The sequence below is a fragment of the Rhopalosiphum maidis genome, chromosome 1, assembly GCF_003676215.2.
Source record: "Rhopalosiphum maidis isolate BTI-1 chromosome 1, ASM367621v3, whole genome shotgun sequence".
NCBI lineage: Eukaryota > Metazoa > Arthropoda > Insecta > Hemiptera > Aphididae > Rhopalosiphum > Rhopalosiphum maidis.
In genome coordinates, this window is record NC_040877.1 from 82,513,032 (window position 1) to 82,534,091 (window position 21,060).

At 32.6% G+C, this 21,060-nt stretch overlaps 1 protein-coding gene across 2 annotated transcripts in view; it reads left to right on the forward strand.

The window, feature by feature from the left end:
• The window catches only part of LOC113558504, a 71,279-nt gene that overhangs the window by 30,373 nt on the left and 19,846 nt on the right, over positions 1-21,060 (forward strand). Inside the window, exon 1 of one of the 2 annotated variants that reach the window (XM_026963986.1) lies at positions 13,911-14,090. The exons of the other annotated variant lie outside the window; for it this stretch is intronic. Coding sequence (XP_026819787.1) covers positions 14,045-14,090 — 46 coding nt within the window. The 5' untranslated portion in view covers positions 13,911-14,044. Of the gene's footprint in view, positions 1-13,910; positions 14,091-21,060 lie in introns of those variants that run through there. 2 annotated transcript variants of the gene reach the window in all.

Genomic DNA, 21,060 nt, shown 5'->3' on the forward strand with positions numbered 1-21,060 from the left:
GTGTTTCCGTTCCGATATACGTATACTATGCGCAGATACCTACCTATAAGTCGTTAGCAATTCGTAGACGCGGAGATACGCGGACACGGCGGTCGCCGCCTAGCTCGTACGACGTGTAACGCTAAAGCCATACGCGTGTTATATCGACATGCGTTTGCGAAAGAATATCTAAATAAATTTAATCGTCAAACGAGAACGTTTTAATGTAAAATAATATTATAATCGCCTTTCACAAATTTCTAAAATACGAAATAATCATTCCGTTGAAAGGTGTGTACACACACAGTTATTATAGTACAGTGGTATTTCTCGAATTAACGTTGGTTTTTATTTCTGCGAATTAAAAAAATAAATATACATATATAACGATCGGTTTACAAATAATCAATTACCGTCAGTCGGAATATCGAAAGTAGGTAGTCTCTGCTTTATAATAATGCATTGTACGTTACTGATATCAACACCGGCGATCTTGCCGATGTTATTTTAATTATCGACGGTCGTTCTAATTATGTTTAAAAACCGTGATTATAGCAACTGATTAAAACGAAAACATGTTCGTTTTTTTTTTTTTTGCTCTCAAAATGTGCGTATTATTACATAAATCATTTGGATTACGATTATAATATAGTGTACACGGATGAATCTAGTAATGAAAAATAAACAAATTTTAATAAAGCTAAAAATATATTTGGCGAAGTAATTAATTACAGTGCATTAAGAGATATGGCATGCATGGTGGGATGTAGGCCATAAATATTTTTAAATGACCTAACGGCGCAGTTGCATATTTTATTTTAAATACTATCTTGTTATTACGAATGTGCCTAATACTACTTAACACCTCAATCCAGTTCTATTGACTATGTTTTAATTTTTATACTAATTATTTTATAGATTATATAATAACCACTTTTGCTAATAACTCGTTAAAGTGGTAATCATATTGAATAATAACACTAAATTTACTAAAATTAATTAAAACTCAAACATCGAAATTATTATTTCCCAATAATGACATTTTTTGTTTTTTTTTTTTTACCAAATTTATTAGGGCTAATTAACTCAAACCTGTTTTAATCGTTTTCTAATTATTTCAATTCAAAGTCAACAAACCTATGCGACTTAATTAAAAACGCACATAATGTTATAATATTAATTATAAAACTAAAATGTTAAGTTTTAGAGTTTTAATTTAAAATTAATTTAATCCAGGAGTGTCGTTTCATATCAATCCTTAATGTTAAGCCGAATTGTATTTTCTTTTAAGTTTATTGTACAATAATTCTATAGATTGATTAATCCAATCAAAAAATAAAAGAAAATAAACCATAAATAATTCTGTTGGTATTTCGCAGTATAATATTATGATGTAATATACCTATATACCTATATTAAAGTTATAAATTTAGACATTTTTAAAGAAATATATCACATACTATTATTTATTAAGTTAATATAGATAACTATATTGTTTACTAATAAAATCTGATAAATTTGTGTTTTGAAACTTATTTATTTTGGATTATTCGAATTTCAATGTAAATTAATATGGTTAAAAAGTTTTAGCCATTAATCATTTATACATAAGCTACAGCCTCTATAAATTACTGAAAATCTATAAGTATTGTATGGTATTTCCTCAATGATATTTTTGATTCAAAATTAAGTAAAATACAATATTATAAAAATATGTTTTTAAAAATTTAAAAATTCAAAATTAATCAAAATATGTATTATAATGTAATAATATAAAAAATATTATGATTCATTTTCGTATGCAAACACATCGCGCCTGATTAATTGTTTCACTTTGTAAATAGATTAAAATATATACAATGTTCTATTTTATTCAATATTTCGATGTGAAAATGCTTTTGATAAACATAGTATGGATCTGGTGTTCTCTTGTTGCCTACTGTAATCGCCTTAAAGTCTAACTTAAAATAGTATCAGGGAACCGTAACGATATTATAATACAATATATACATACCATAATATAAATGTGTAGTACTCTAACTAAATTGTCCGACCGGTAGTAGGTACATTATTATAAAACTAAATCGAAGACATTAAGTAAATTCAAAATATTTAAATACAATTTAAAGGTAAAATTACGATGTACGTGTAATACAAGTATTAATACATAATATATTATTATAATGAATATTATACAATCTTTTTTTAAACATTTTTAAATACAACACAATAATCGTAATAACTGATCAATAAATTTAAGTATAGCTGGATATGAATATGATCATAATATCTATGACTGAGAATATGGTTTTTCGATTAACTATGTATTTTTCTAGTGTTTTTTACGCTACAGAAATAATACCAAATTAATAAATTAAATAAAAAAAATAAATGTAGTTTTCCAATGTTTAATAGTAATATCTTATGCGCTCTATACTGATTATTATGAATTTGCGTTCGCATAAAAGTCGATTACACGTATATTATACATTTTACATCATAATATTATTATTTATTTGTGAAGTGGTAGTGTTGTTTTCCTATACGCCGTGTATTACGTACCTACCTAGTTATCGTATATCAATTTCTCGTGTATATTAATTTTTATACGTATGAAATAATCATACCTACAATAAGCGCTTGTGGAGAGTATCAGCTGTTCGATTCGTTTTGATATCGTACAAACGACCATCGGGTTACGGATGCCGCGGCGGCGTCTGTGTGGAAAAATCCTCAAGTGGGGTGGAGGGGTCACGCGAATCGTTAATGATAATGATTATTCCGTTGGCGTGTGTACATAATAATAATAATATTATTGTCATTATTTATATTGCTATATTATAATATTGTTATGTGTGCGGTCGGGAGAGGAAAATCTCCGTTTTTCCGACCTTAAGATTAGTAGAAAAAAAAAAAAAAACACCGAAATTCCGCGTAGTTATCAACACGTGACGCGCGCCGCCGCCGACTGCGGAATGCGTATATTTTAAACGGCCCGGGGAAATTCAAGTGAAACAGAAAAAAAAATAGGTACAAAAACCCGAGAAAAATGCGCGCCACTCAAGGATGTTTCCCAGGTGATGTGCGCTGATAAGGAATTCTAATGTGCGTATCTGCGACCGCCGCCACCCGATGGAATGCGTACGTTTTATTATTATTATTGTGCCCGCCGTGTGCCCGCGCCGCAGCCGGCGACCGTCGCCACTTTTTTTTTTTTTTCCATCTCATTTTCTATTTTCTATTTTCCTACAATATTATTACCTCAACACACGCCGGCGAGACGTCTTCGGCTCGCGCGCGCGACGCCTGGCCAAGGTTAATTCCACATTGTTTACACACACACGCGCATACGCATACGCATACGCATACGCATGCGACGGCGGTCCGGGCGGCGGCCGACGTCGCGGCGCTAAAAACCCGGCAGTTTGCCACTGCCGCCACTGCCAACTGCTTCACTTACTGTATATATATATATACTGTCGCCGCCGGTACGAACAATGTGAATGTGCCCGATGCACATTCGTCGCGGTGCACCGATTATTATTATCTCTATTATACGTGTATAACATTATATATTATTATATACAGGTTAGGTACTCTTCGTTTTACTATGTTTTTTTTTCCACTGTCGTGTATAGATTATGAAAAAAAATCTTCGCCACAATCGTATAACGTACAACAATAATAACGCATAATACCCGATTGTTTCGTATTTAGCCGCGTGAAACCGCCGACGCCTGTACGCATATTTCTCGCAGATATCCTACGACGATATTCTCGATGACCAATTATTATTATTATCTTATGTACATTTTTTTTTTTTTTTTTTTTTCCACTGCTCCGGCCGATACTTCCTCGTGTGGAATTTTCGTATTAAAATTCTCAGTCACGTGTGTGTGACGCTTACACGATACGATTTATACGAACGCACGCACACACACACGCGCACGCGCGCACAAGTACGGTTTTTTGGCGCCTGGTATTATGATAATAATGGACAGACGACGTGTATTATACATTTATATATATGTGTTTATAGGTAACCGCCATACCGCGTATATTGTAGTGGACGTATAGGCAAAGTTAAGAAAAAAAAAAAAAAATGAAAAATAAAAACACAATCGGACTACGTAATATTACTATACCGTCGAGAAAGACGGAACACTTAACCGAGTGCCCGTAACGCGCGCCTTATTAACTTTAATGTGATTATCTGCGTCGGGTGCACTATAATATTTATAATATATTATATAATAATATGTATAGCTACTGTTTGTGTCGCCGTCTACAAGTAGTGTGAATATATACGCGTGCGTTGTGTTTTGTTGTATTTCGTGTTCTCGTAGACACCCGAGTTCAACAATCACATCGACCGCCGCTCGCGTACAGACGCGTGTAATATAATATATATCCATGCCATCTGATGTATCGTGACCGTTGAGCGCCCGGACAATATTATAATTTAATAATATACAGTAAATTTGCGTATGTGTTTTTATATTCGAGAAAAAATTTCAAGTCTGACGAAATCAATCTATTTACTTTATTCCCGATTATTATTATTATATTTGTCATTGTCTCTATTAGATGCGCCTATACATTATATAATAATATTATATAGTATACGGACGCGACCCGTCGTCTCCTCTCACATCGCACGGTGAATTGATCTGATCGATGTAAAATAATACTATTCCCGTGACCCGGCAAGCAGATTATTATACGCATCTGTCGTAGCCACTATAGGTAGATGATTTGATATATTTGAATCCCTGGTACTATACTATCGTATTATGTGACTGTGTACTGAATTAATATTGGACATACTGACCAGCAGGTACATAAATTATAAATAATATAATTATGGTCACATCGCAACGAACGCGCATTTTGGTTTAAATCTATCTCGAGTGCTTAATCAACGGAGTAAATGAAATCGAACCAAAGTATCCGAAAATTTTAAAAAGTATCGAACAAAAATATCAAGTCGACTTTCATTTTCATTTCTTTATAACCAATAACCAAATAATTCGAACCGATAATAAAGATTTTTCAATTCTTCCAAACTGTTTGGTGTTTATAAATCCAGTATAATATTTTATAAAAAAAATGATTTTGTCGATTCTTGGTAAATATTAACGTTAAATGATAGTATTTGTTATTAACCTTAAATATTGTTTGTGTAACACAAGTTGTGTTAATTATAAAAAAATATTTAAAAACTGTACAATCTTAAAAATAAAAATAAAGTTTTTGTTAACACTGGCTTTATATAACATGTAGAACTGTAAAAACCTACCAACTAATATTATTCATCATTAATATACAAAAAAATTCAAATTTTATAGCTGCATAGTGCATACATACAAATATGGTTAGATTTTAAGACCAAATTCAAACATTTAGATTCCTTATCTTATCAACGGCAAACAATTTTTATTTCAACTTAAGATACCAAGTTGATTTGGTTTATGTAAAATATGAAAACTTGATACCTATTAGTTATACGTCTTCAAATTCACGGTTTAACATCCTCTTATAAATTATATCGTTTTCTAGGTTTTTACTAAATATTTCACTGATATATGTAGTATGTACTACAAGCGCTATTATAGTATAACTATTCAACAAAATATAATATGATGTTTATGTAAATTGTGATTTATTTATTCAATATGTTTTAAATAAACGAAACGAAATATATTATATAATGTATAATGTTGTTAATAACGTCAAAACTGGCATTAATACAATTTATTGACCTTTGACTGCTTACATAACATAATAACTATCATTATAACTTACACTGAACATACAAAATGTATATTATTTTCTCAATTTTAGGTCATCCCGATTTAAACCGTTTCAATAGTTTTTAAAAAAGGGTAGTGATTTAACTATACCCTTTTTTAAACCCATTCAAACTTCGTATGACCTCACAGATGGTCTGAATACGGCGCATTATCACGCTTATTAGTAATAGAAAAAAGAATATTGTGATATACTTGAACATAATATTACTATAAATACATTATTGGGAAAAGTATGTCATGTGAAGTACAATTATCTATATAGTTAGATAAATCCTTCTTAAACCGTGGGAATAAGTTTATACATAGACAATTTATCCATTCAAAATATCAATAATTATTATAATGTATTTGAAGTACATTGGATGATTCTTTGGAAAACAATAAAGTATAAACACCACAATTTCGAAAATATTTTTTTTTACATGATTCAACTTTAAAGTAATTTAAAATTAATATTTTGAGAAAAAAATGTAGCTTGTATATTATTATTGCTTTATTAAACGACAAATGAAAATATTTTTAATTTTACATTTCAAGCAGAAAAAAGCAAACATTATAAGTAATTCTACATAAATATTGAATTTCGAATTAATAATTTTTTAATTATCATTATTTAAAATATTAAGTCTGTAGAAAAACGTTACTTTAATGTTTATATTGTTATAATATGTTTATGGTATATATTATATTTTCGTTACACAAATAAGTAAAAACAATGGTAAAAATATAATTATATTTCAAAAGATTTATGTTTTCTTAGATAATAAGCGTTTACTTTTTAAAGAGTCAAAAAGTAATATACGCATATTATAATTTTTTTTTTTTGATTTCACCATGTATTTACTTTGATAGGTATGTTAATGGTATCGTATATACTTTATTATTATACATTACATGTTGTAATGACAATTGCAAAACAATATGCCGTAACAAAGTAAAAAATAACGTGGAATCACTTAGCGGGAGTTTTAACTGGAAATAAAAAGCAACAGTTAAAAGGGGATGAAGAATTAGGGATGCGAGAACAAAAAATGAAGAATTATTAGAATTTTACAGAGTTCATAACTTGTCATTACTTTGTTTTATTTAAAATGCGTAATTTAGATCAACACAAAATAATAATTGTAATTTTATTATATCGTTTTAGTTAGGTGTTAAAAGTATAACCTTATACAATATAGGAACATTTTAAAACCAATTATTGGAGTAGAATAATTAAAATTAGAGGCAATAATATTCAATATCATATTATATTGATGACAAATAAATAAATAATATAGTAAAAGCAATACAATACGATTTCAAGTATTAAGTACGAGTATACACGTAAAAGATACATTTCCTACTCAATTATCCTCAAGATTAGCAATTAAAACTATATAGTAATTTAACTGAGTAACGGAAACGGTACAAATGAAAAAGCTAGAGATTATTACAATAGTATACAATTTGTTAAATAATCACTATGGTTTATGATAATAATAATCTTCTACGTTTTAAACAAATTTAATACACGTATAGGAAATATAGTATTATGTATGGATAATTAATTTTTTGAAAACGCTCGGTAAGTATTATGATAGGTACTCATAAATAACACAACAACGATAATTAATTCATACTTTATTGTCTGTATTTGGATTTAGGTATACCTAAAGGTGGTCCTTATTTATAGAGGTAAGAAAAAAATATTTATTATTTTAATGTAGGACCACCTCGCCTTTTTCATTGTGATAAGAAAATAATTTTGGTTAATTTTGATCGTGACTACTCACTCCCTTCCCGTGCCCCTGGGGGGTTGAAAAATAGCCAACAAAGGTAGTTTTGTTATTTTTTCGACCTAACTAAATAAACATGATACTTAGCGAAAAAATGCATAGAGCTTAAATTGTAGAACGTAAAAGTTTCAATAAAAAATGTAAGTATAGTATTTATTGTAGGTCTATTATTTTCAATAAAAAATAATAAAGAACAACATTTTTGATTTTTTTGACCAAATTGATAATTTTTAGTTATTCAAATATATTTGTTGGAAAAATAGAGTTATGAAAAAAATGTTTGAATAAAAATTATATAAAACTATATTTCCTTACAAAACTACCCTATTTTTCAACCCCCCAGGGGCACGGGAAGGGAGTGAGTAGCCACTACCAAAATTAACCAAAATTATTTTCTCATCACAATGAAAAAAGTGAGGGGGTCCTACATTAACAATTTCAAAATTCAAAAATAAGGACCATCCTAATACCTATACACAGTAGTCGATGGAGATTATTGAAACAGTTAAAGGCAACGAAACTATTCAGTAAAATAATTATCAGAAATCAAAATAATAATAATAAATAAAACATAAAATTAAAACCGTTAGATGAGTGTAGTAGATATCTCTCCGTTATATTCAGTGCTACAATTTCAAAATTGTTATTTTCTATAGAAATCGGACGACCCTAACCAATCGCTTTGAAGTCCGCTGCGGAAGAGCAAAACAGTTATGTTCAAAATCGACGTCTATATATATATATATATACATACGGTTACGTCCAATACCCCGGGGACTAATCGAATTTTGACATATATATGCGTTAGAGTATATACATACTATATATTATATGTATATAAATAGTATTGGTCTTCGAATGTGTAATTGGTGCAGTTTATATAAGTGAACAGATATGAGTTTGTGTCGGCGACGGTGATGTGAGCAGGAGACGCGGTGGAAGGATCCGAATGAGACACCGAGGAAAGAAAAATCATCACGGCAGCGGTGGACACGCAATTTAACGAGACTTTGCCCACTCACCCGTTCTTCACTGCACGCGCGCGCACATACGCGCACAAACACGCACACACACACACACACACACACACACGCACACACGCATACAAACACACACACACACACACATATACGTCCGTACGTTAGCGTATACCCAGCTATATACCACCACCTCCACGTCATAGCGCCCTTGAGGTAATCCGGATTTGCTGGATCCGTTTCCTAATAGCCCTCGCCCGTCGGGGTATTTGCCCGGGTGACCCGGTAATCCTGCACTAATGAACGCTAGGGATAACGGCTTAAATCCCTTCGGCCTTGCCATCGTCCGCACTCCCCCCCCGCACATCGCCTCTCTTCCACTCGCACACGCACACTTAAGACTACTCTGCACTACTATACTGCTGTTACTGCTGCTGCTGCTGCTGCTGCTACTACTGCTAGTGTAGAACAAAAGACCACGCACGCACACACACACATACATATTACGTACATAAACACACGCGACGTGTATATGTTTATGCGATAATATCTGTATGTATGTATGTGTTATGTGTGTGTGTGTGTGACCGGTATAAGGATTACGATATACAGCACACGGACTAGTGTGCTCGACCGACCGAAATGCCTGAGAGTCGGTCGAGTAATCCGGGCGACGATAATCTCTGTTCGCCGGTGAAAGGGCGTATATATATATATATATATATAGCAGCACGTGGCTGCTTTTCCGCGTACATACAACGGTGTGTATAATACATTTCGTCAGTGGATATTCAACGGCATAAAAGTAAAAAAAAATATTTATATAAAAAAAACAAAACCAACTTAACGCGTATCGCCTTAAACACTCAATACCCACGCACACAGAACGATTTTGCGACGACGTCGTGAGGGCTAACGATAGTAAGTTGTAGTTGTTCGTGTGTGATATGCACACTTTACGTGTATACCACCGACATATCCCGCGTGTGTGAAATCGATGCATACATTATTGTAAAAATATATATCATTGTTACTACGCTTGCAGTATGCATACGACGCGTGAATTATCCACAATATGTTATATATTATGGTACGACATTCGTATTTAAACACTATATGTTACGTCATCACTAAACCATATTATATCGGGTCGCCTAAACGTCGGATTAGTAAGTGCCGCATAAATTAAACGCCAAGTTACGTTGTTCAGTGACAGCCGGACGACGATTTTAAAGAACCTCCGCCTGCAGGTTGTCGACTCGAGGATTCGGATAAACGCGTACCGTACCTATATTCATATACATTTATATATATATATATATATATGAACAAAAACAATATTATATTGAATACATACTAAGTAGGCGTAATCCAAACAGTAGTATATTAACCCAGAATCATTTTATCAGACTATTATTATAATCCTGTTGCACGTAATATATACGCCAAGTCTTAATCCAGATTTATTTCTTTGGCGAATTATTTTGGTTTCCAAGTTAATCCGATTTCCAAACAAGCCGGATTTTTATCATAATATATATATTCTAAGTAATTTAAGTAGTATACCCATTGTCCTAGCCTATTATAATAGTTCCATACAACCATTGTTGTGATTCTTCTTATTTCACATTACGATCCTCTGCACTAAAAAATAATAATAAATAAATAAAAATTCTGTTTTCACGTCGTCATTGTATTTTTACGCAACTATCTTATTTTTTTTTTTTTTTTTTACAATTTTACACGTTATAATCATAATATATTAGTTAAGACATAATCGTTGTATATAATACCTAAAAAATTAGAAATATCGATCGATTCTTTTAAAATTATCATTCTTATTCTTACAATGCAAATAAGCATTGGAAATGTATTATATTATTACGTTAACCATACTACGACTTAATAATACTTATTTCAATAATAGTGCATACAATACTGTTAAGTGTTCTTAAAATCTGTGTTTTTTCTTGTATGCGTTATTGTTTTTCAGTGAATAAAAAAAAAATTTGAATGCATTGTGATATGCATTTAATAAATACCTGCTCATTGTTTTTACATGTAATGATTTATTTTTCAAACGATATGAGCTTTAAATTTAAATCCCGTACAATATCGTCGGACTCGCTTTCCACATTGTGGTTCAATAGTTTTAAAGGATGGGATCTATGTATAATTACGATTAATACTTATTGTTCGGTTTGATTTGTCGTTATAAGGATTGATAATGTAATAATACCATGTGTTGTATGGCAGCTGCCACGCCGGTGGTACGGTTATTGCGTCGATTATTTTTACAGTTTTTCCCATACACGTTTGAGCTTGATTTTCCGGATTTCTAAATTATCGACAATCGTTTTTATGGTACTCGAGTAAAACAAAACATAAAAAAAAGAATCACCGTTACTGAATTGGTTCCTATTGTTTTGAATCATTGGCTTGCGTGCGTATTAGATATTATTCGCGTTTTTCATTAGGTGATTTTTTTATTTCCCCTAGGATCCTTGTAAAATAATAATGTTTCCACGATTTGAAAAAAACACGAGGATTCACCTCATCGTCACTGCAGAGTCAGGAATCCGTCAGGAATGTGCAGCAGTCATAAATAATACGATATTCCGTGACAATCGGACTGCTTGTGAAAATCGAGAAAACACTAATGGCGCTTGCCAATTTCACTCCATTTTTAGAGGAGGTACTTACTTTTGCCGTGTTTAACACGCTGCGTGATGCGTACCTATACGTATTAAAAAATATATTAATCGCAGTACAAAGAAATGGCGGAACGACAAGCCGCGAATAGAGCGTATACGGATACGCGTGGATACCATAATATTATATATACAATAATAACATCACGTTCGACCGTGGCGAACTGCAATTGTCCGCGAATAACGTTGCGGAGTACAACAACATTATAATTTATAATAATAATATACATTGCATTATGGCGTGCGAACGAGAAAAAAAATATACAAATAAGCCACGTCGGATTAGTCGACGATGGGTTTTGTTATTTTTCCACGACCGCCTCCCGCGACTATATCATATTATATACAATATACACCTATAATAGCGCGCAGCGCAATAATGCAATAATAAGCGATAATAGTGCCCGTTAGTCATCGTTCTTGATGGAATATACTACCCTTTTGGATCGGCGTAACACCGAAAAAAAAACTGTTGACCATGCGAAAACTTGTCAAATTCGTCGCGACGACGGACAAAAACCACTGCATGTGTCGAGTCGATCGCAGTAGTACATTTACAATCACTGATAATATATGTTTATAAATATGAACGAATTATTCAAATTATTGAGTCATGTGAAACTTTATGAGGTATACGAGTAGGTTCTGTAAATATTAAAATATTTCTATCTTTAAATGATGTAATATACTAATATATCATTTTAATCTGCTGTGGTTGTTGGCAGTCGTCGACACAAGAATTATTTTGCAGTATTCGCGAAGTAGTATTGAGTCATTGTGGGATTTGATTATAATATAGAATTATAGAGTGTATACATTTGGCGGGAAATGGCCAACAGTCGTATGCTGTTATACTCGTAATATGTGTATTTTAATTATTTACATATTATAACGGCCTTCTCTGCATGTCGGTTTAAAAACTAATCGTCAGAATAAACAAAAAAAAAAAATAAAAAAAAACGTTCCCACTGATGTGCCGATGTACACACGTGCAGTTTACGTGAAAATACAATCGATTTTAAAATTTTTTTAATTTATTAGAATAACCGTTCTATTAGCGAGAACTGTCTGTTTGACATAATACGCGTTAATGACTCGTCGACTAGCTTAAAACGGAATAGCGTGAAGAACGGGCACACATTACGTAAGTATAGGTTATGTAGAAGAACAATGTTCGTATTTTATATGCATCGAAAAAATTCACTTTTGATGGGTATAGGTTAGGTACTGCTTGGTCATGTCAGAAAATAATTTCATGGTTCGGGTTCACGCAGACGCACGTGCAGTGAATGCGCTATGACGGCGACGGGGTGATAAATTTTCATAATTCTATAGGAACCGTCTATATTCTACGCGTGTAAAATGTACACAGTCTTTTCAACGGAATGCGCCGAAATACAACCCGACGTAAAAATATAGAAAAACACCATATAATAATAATTTACAAAACGGCGTTTTTATGTTTGCGCGTTCTTTTCTTACTGTTGCTGCGATGTAAGAAAAAAAGGGTTTCAATGTACGAGCCGAACCAATAACGGACTCGTGCACCTGCCTACCCGTCACCATAATTCAATATCTTATAACATATTATTGTCGTCGAATAGAGTCAATAGGGACCGATGACACTCGTGTGCGCTCAGATTCATAACCTGTACGTTTGCTATACGTAATATTATATTATTTGTGTATATATGGTGGTCAGAGGATATTTCACTATTATGTTATTATGTTATGATGAATGCAGAATTATACAATTATTGGGTCTGTCCTTTTTTTTCTGTATTATTGTATAGGAATTCACTTCGGTCGAACGATGATAAAATATTCGAAGACACCGTCCGGACTGCAGTATATTATATTGAATGTCAACCGTTGCGGTCGTTCGGTCACCCTCTTCGTATACGCTTTAGTGGCGGTAAGCGTTCAATCTCTTCTAAACACCACTTCAAAACGTGAACTGATATTGCGCTTTAATATAATATAATATAGTGACCCGGAGAGTTCGCATAAACGAGTTACAAATGAATTTTCCTTCGGGCTTTTGCGTATCGAACGTAATATCGAACTATATAATACACGTCTCGTAATATTTTTGCATTTTGGCGTATTTTACGAATACGAATTGATGGATAACAATAATAATAATAATAATAATACTGCTAATAATAATAATAATAATAATGATGATGATGATGATGTAATAAATTATTGTGCGCTGTATACGGCGGCAGTTGTACGTTTCGGTTTCGGTCGTCCCGTCGGCGGCAGCACTGAGGTGGTGCCGGTCGGAGGACAGGAGGAGAGGGGATGCCGCCGCCGCTGCCTCCGTAATCCGGATTAAGGGCGCGTCAGTGGCGGCGGCGGTGCGGGGTACGGTCGTTGCTATATTCCCGGCTAATCTCACCCCCGGCCTGCACTCCACACCGCCGACCGTTTGCAGTGGCACACAAAGTTTCACCCCGAACGGCACACGATAATCCCTCTGGTATCCTCCCGCCGCCGCCATCGACTCTCTCCGTCCCCGTCGTCGACAATCCTCATCCGCCGTTGCCGGACGGGTTTTCGACTCTCACCGCGCGCGTGTGTACGTGTGTGTGTTTGTGCGTGTGTGTGAACGCGGTCGTGCTTTAGTCTCGGTCGGTCAAACGGCCCGCGTGGTATACTGTCGCCGTTGTCGTGCGGTGTTTTAAACGTCGACGATTCGAGTACAACAAAAATAAAATTATAACACCGATATTGAATGCGAACACGTGCGTCCAATCACACTATAAAGGGACCCGAACGAAATGCTGCAAGAACCGCCGCTTACGTCACAGCCTGAGGAATTCGCCGGTAAGACCATCAGCACGTTTCGTTTTGTACTACATCATTTATAACAATATGTATTTTTTCATTTTTTCTTCGATTTAATTTCTCGTGTAACTTCGAAGAGGTGTAGCGATTCTATAATATACGCTGTGCAGAAATTCCGAATCGAAATTATCAGAACACTATCATTGTTGTATAGTGTTTTAGGCACGCGTGTATTGAACTTTTCGGAGGCAACAAGTGTGCAACAGAGAAGCGTTTTCGCTGATTAACAAAACTCCTACACCACCGTATCCGTCATACAACTCAACACGAAATTTGTATATGCATTGCCATACAGGATGGTTCACCAGACATGCACAGTCACCGTATTTTCCTTTAATACTTAACGAATTCATTCAAATTCTGACCAATAGACTTTTGAGTTTTTGAGTACACAACAAAATACTATTTTCAATTACATGAAATTTGCATATTTTTTTTTTTTTTATATTTATTTTTATTTGTACATTCTGTATAAAATATATTTACAATAAGCACAATAGATGGAGGATATATATGATAGGTCATGATTGGCTTGATTGAAGGAGCTATTCAGTAATAGCACTTCATGACATGGACGGTAAAATTTGCATGTTTAAGTCGATTTTATTTTTTATTGAGCAGATGATTAAAAATAAAAATATCTAGGTATACAAACTAAAATTTGAACGAGCGTTCTTTGAATTATGTATTTCATTATTATGTACTGTATAATAATACGTATATAGTTTTAATGATATGAAGACTATAACGATTTAAACACTATAATAATATTATAATATTACTTAAATAGTTTCTGAAAACCGTGCAATCAGTAATACCTAGACTCCATAAATATTAGATCTATTTTGTATTTTAAGTTAAGCCATTACTGTATAACTATAATAGTGTAAGGTATAAGGTATCGTTAATCCGATCACGGGCTAATCCGAAAGACGCAGTAATTCGACGTCGAACGGACTTGAGAATTATCACACCACTATATTATTTATAGAACTATTTTCCAGTAGACCATCACAACAATATTCATTAAAATAACCATGGTAATACATCGTAAGTGTACGTCGTTTAGGTAGATCGCATGCATCGATTACGTTTGTCAGTTCAGTTGTGTCATACTACGTTAGGTAACCTAACCTAGGATTAATAGCTTTAATATTTTTTAGTACTTAAAGTTTAAAATTATAGAAATCATTCGTTTGAATTGTAGTTTAATGCATTATAATTAACAAAAACCCATTTGATTAAAATGTATAGAAAGTGTTTAAGTACAAAATACATATACATTTTTTTTTTTTAAACTGAATAAGTAAATAATTAAAAAAAGGGGGAGTACGATAGGTTAATCAACCTGTATATCATAATATACTGCTACCCGTCCAAATTCACATTTTCTACTTTTATTCACCGCGAGATTCTGTTGTAAAAATATGAGCAACATTTATGACGATATTAATAAGTCAATCTGTCTTGTTTGATGAAATACAATATCACTGGAATACTGAATGTCGTTCGTAAAAATCTTTCGGTCCCCGTTCGTTTTAATAGGTAATTAGGTAATTAAGGTAATTCGATAGTATAATAAAACGTTATACATTAAAATGTCGCGTTTTCACTATAACTACGCAATAGTGCAATACGGGATTATCTGCATAGGTTGTATAATATAGTCGGTAGGACGTAGATAACACGCACAGCTTTAGCCACAACCCACATAATGAAATCGTTGTATATTATTATTTTATAATCATATAATACTCTGCCGAATATCCGCATGTATATAGCTCGATAATAATAAAAAAATAAACGGAAAACAAAACGACGATTTGCAAACAGATTTTTTTTTTTATATTAAATCATTGCTCATATTATTCGTAGACCATATAGGTATATTTAGTTTAAATTACACGTATGATGTGTATGGTATACATTTTTTTGTGTATAATATAGCGTGTATTTTTTGGTACCTACACTATAATAAACGTGTGTTTTCTGTGTTTTTATTATTTAAAATAATAATAATATTATAATATTACGGTGTATTTGAAATAAAATGCATGTAGTAATACGATACACGGTTTTGCGCTATCGATTTGGAACCTCTCCAAGTTTAACTGTCGTGCACGCGTACAATTATGTGCATTAAACGCATATGATACGTGAGACTCGTCTAGTAACAATTAATTATAATAAATATGTAATTATATAGCACCTCGTAAGTCAAAATATTACACATCAATGATGATGATTTAAGAGGTTTATGAATTTTATAATTTCAAATAAATTTCAGACGATCGTTTAATCAATATCAGACACGAAATCAATTGTTACTCATCCAATATATTGTGGGAAATTAATTCTGCATTTTTGATAAAGAATATTAGAGCTAACCTATTTCTTTTTCTACTTTTTAAACTTTTATAAAATGGATGACTGATCATAATTTCATGCATAAAGTGATTTTTATTTCATTCTTAATTTCAAAAATAAATCGTTATGATGATAAATTGGGTTTTATCCAAATCCTATGAACATTTTTTTTCGCAATCACGTATTCCGTTCAATAATTTCTGCTAGAACACTCGCGCTATGACTACTATTTTGGCAACGAATGAATACGAGAGTTATTTTCATACAGACGTCAGATCGTTCACAACAATTTTACGCTAAAAAATACTTCCGAAAATTATGAATTTATATCTGTGTGACATAATATTATGATTATTGTTCGATTATAATTATTTATAAGAAAAGATTTCAAAATAGATCACTGTCAATTTTACACAAGTTATAGTCTTTATTGTGTCTCCACCGATATAGAAATTATAACATATTAACATAATAAGTAAAATCATATTGCTATTTAAATATCTACGCATATTAGAACAATTAATTAAATGATGTATGTATGCATACCGGATGCAGAGCATCCTATAATATATAATTATAGGACATATAATAGGGAATAATGTTAGGGAAAAATAAATTAATTATCCGGAAATCCGTTTATCTAATTATCCCGGATTACGGCGACGGTCGTTGTATTAATTTTGGATTATATAATCGAATGATAAATATAATAATATATATTATCATGATTTTAAAACACTATTTTTGTGTTCAGTGTATAAAAGCCATGCATATATTATATTGTTATAAGAAAGAAAAAATGTATTCTAAATATCTCATATACAAGATTTATTTTAATTGCACAAAAACACGTGAAATTAAGATACTGAATTCGTATATTATTCATATACAATACTATGTACCTGCCACTCAGATGTATATATATATACTTTTTAATATGTTTAACCAACCGTCATAAAAACTAGAGAATAGTCTGTGTACACGGAAAAGTATTACTCGACTCGAACAAAAGGACGGACGATATTAAAAGCCCCAAAAGCCGGATAAAGCTAAATGCTCGGGGAAAGCCTGAAAGCCGTGCCTCGGTGTAGCTTAAATAGATGTGGTCTTGCTGACCGAAGGGATTAAGCTCATCCTACCCCCGAGAAGAGAGGTCTTATGAGCCCGCCGAACGTTTCCCCACGGGAGAATATTATCCCTTTGACTTGCCCCACTCCCCTTTACGTTTCTGGAAATTTCTCCCTTGCTGCCACACCATCGTTCCATATTATATAAGACCTAGTTCGTTTGACAAACGCTAACCTCTACATATTGTTTTGCGGAGACAACGAGAAGGAAATAAAGGATATGCGAAATTGGTATACAAAATTGATTTCTATCTGACGAACGACGTCTCATAACAAATATATGAAGTATTCGAAGAAAATATATACTTATTTCAATATATTATGTATAATATACGTATTTCTATATACGATGTAATATTACGGCCGATGTTTCAAATAACAAACAAAAATAAATATATAGGTATATATGAAAGTACATAATCGTTATTAAAATAACGAAAATTACAATTTAATAATTTGGTTTTTTTGAAAAATAAAATTTAAAAATCATTTTTACTTTTTGATCAATGTGAAATTTATTTATAGAAAACCTTCATAAAAATTACCATTAGCTGTTAATCCATTAGTTTTACAAATTACAAATTGTTTTTTCGGCTCTTGAGATTTAAATATTGTCTGTTTAAAATGTACCTATAAGTAAAAAATATTAGCTTACCATTCGAGATTCTAGGGGAATATTATGAAATTTAATTCAAAATGATTATGTTAAATTTTTTAATTTGTCTCACAAATGTATCTGCAGTAAAAATAATAAGTTTTTTATTTTTTATTTAATTTACATATTAAAATATTTGGTTTTTATGATATCATCACAACGTAATATAGGTAATATCAAAAAACTGGTGTAGATAAATATTGCTAACAGCAGTTGTATTATAATTTAAAACACTAAGGCACATAATTTATTAGTGACTGATAAATTCGAATAATATTGAGGTACTAACTTTTACTAATCTTTTTTTTAAAAAAAAAACCGATTCTGTGAAAAGATAAAACTCAATAGTTTTGTAAAAATTTCTAAATGCTAAAATATTAATTATATCACAATAATCACAATTCAATATATGTATTTTGTTGATCGTATTGTATAGATATTTGCGTGCATAGGTCAAGTTATACCGTGACTGTACTATGGTGATGTTCAAAGGCTGATATAGCGGATTCTAGTTAAAATCACTACGTGATACCGCAGTTCCGTTTGATCGTTTAATGAAAACCACTTTGATTTAAAATGTGTCATTCGGGTAATCCCTAGCTGTTGAGCAGATACTGTAAATGGTCATCTATGTATTTTTGATGTTACGATTTCCAAGAACTGTATTATAATCCTTTGTCTTTTTTGGACATAGTTATTGTGACGGATGAGAGGTAGAGAAAAACACAGGACGACGTTGAAAGCTTTTGATTGAGAGCGTAGGACGACGCGAGTGGGGTGAGCAATCGAAGAAAGAGGATAGAAAGAGAGAGAGAGAGAGAGAGAGAGAAAAAAAAACTAAAATAAAATATTACCGAAATCCGTTTAGGCGCGGGGCAAAGCTCTGCCGTTCGCTGTGGTTGCATGCAAATGGAGTGTCATCAAAGGATTATGGATTTCCAGAAAACAAAAACAGACGCAGAAGCAACATTAACCGAATATAAAACCGTAGAAATGTCACCGTGTGTATACGTATACCGAAAGACCCGCAATGTGTCTGAGCGCCTCTCTCACCGTATAGCGCTTGCGATTCTCGTTACACACACACAGACTATACTCGGCAAAGAGCCGATCTGAGTAAAAGGATTTCACCAGGACGTGGAGCCTATATATACCCAAACCTCTGCTAACGAGATTATACAATACAAATACTGTTGCATACGTAATAATCGCCTTCGTGAAAACCTTTTAGAGAGAAGGGAAAAGGCTAGCGTGTGGTGCGCATGCCATGTTATACATATATATATATATATATTTATTTATATATGTATACATACACGTGCGTGTGTATACCGAATTACTGGTGATGTGGAGGGGTGGCGGTAAAAATAAATAAGCTAAGACGGCCTTTGCAACATCGACGCAAGCTAGAGAGGGGCGAAACCCACTCTCAGTGGCGGCAATCGGTATAAGATCAGACTCGGGGACCCGGCGGATGATTGTGGATGGCGTTGTGTGTGCGTGTATGTATGTGTGTTTGTGTATAAGTTGTCAGTTGCGTTTTCATTTCAATAGTCTTACTCGGATTTAGCAAAGGCCGGCCGGTCTGGATTAAATGGGATTTTGCCGGACAAACGGGCTATATAGGTGATTTCTACTATAATATGTATGTTGTACAATCGGCCAGGTGTCAGATGAGGGAGGGGGGGTGGAAAGATCGTTAATAAACTGCTTGCCAGTATATGCCATTTAATATTTCTGGACACAATATTAAATAACGACGACTACGTTATTATTAGGAATTATTTCCTTCGTTGTATTACAGAACGGCGTGGCGCTTTGCGGACAATGATATCGTACATGTGATGTTACCGTTTTACCGAGTGTCGCACAACATATCCCGATCATTTCAGGAGTCACACTATTATGTATACAGTATATGTCATGAAAATCATAATATATTATCGGCTTTAGTTGTATATATTTACGTCGATATCGATCCAGACACTATAGTTTCCGATTACACCGCAGAATCGCCGTGTCCGGTAAATTTATCGACTGTACTATAACTGCGGTTGCAGTTACAACAAAATAAGTCACATCAAAATATAATAAACAATCATGTCACGTGAGTCTTACTTTTAAAAACAATTCATTTGGTTAAAATATATTTCCCGATGACAAACTATTGCGTGGAAATAATTTTAGAAGAGATAATTTTTCGATATAAAATATCTATGATAAGAGTATGATACAGCGTACGCTTTTATTTTCTATATACCTAGTTATTGTTATACATTCACTAATATTAATAACATTGTTCATTTCAAAGAATTTTTAAGAAAAAAAACCAAATTAGCTTACAATGTTTACTTAACATGTCATAGTGTCAATACAAAAGCAAAATTATGATAATAGTAATACGGTTTCTAGTATGTACATATCATAGAAATTTAGTAATTAAACTCTTAGCTCTAAGTTTACAGTTTTTATACTTCAAAAATTAAATTATATCGCGAAATATTGAATAAAAATGTGTCACCTTTCTTCTACCTTATATCTGTATAGGTGTATAATCCGATAACACTTTATAAACTACATTTTATTATACTATCGTTATCTCTATTTAGAAAAAAACTTTAAAATCGAGCTTAACTGTTACGCTCAAAAGGAAATTTATTTTAGTAGTTTTTAATACTTATGTCGAAACACTTAATTATAAAAAAAAAATTGAGTAAAAATGTTCAGTTAAAGGTTTCCATTACTCATTAGGGGGGAAAATCTTTTGATATAAACTTGAAACTGCTGAAGCGTAAAATAT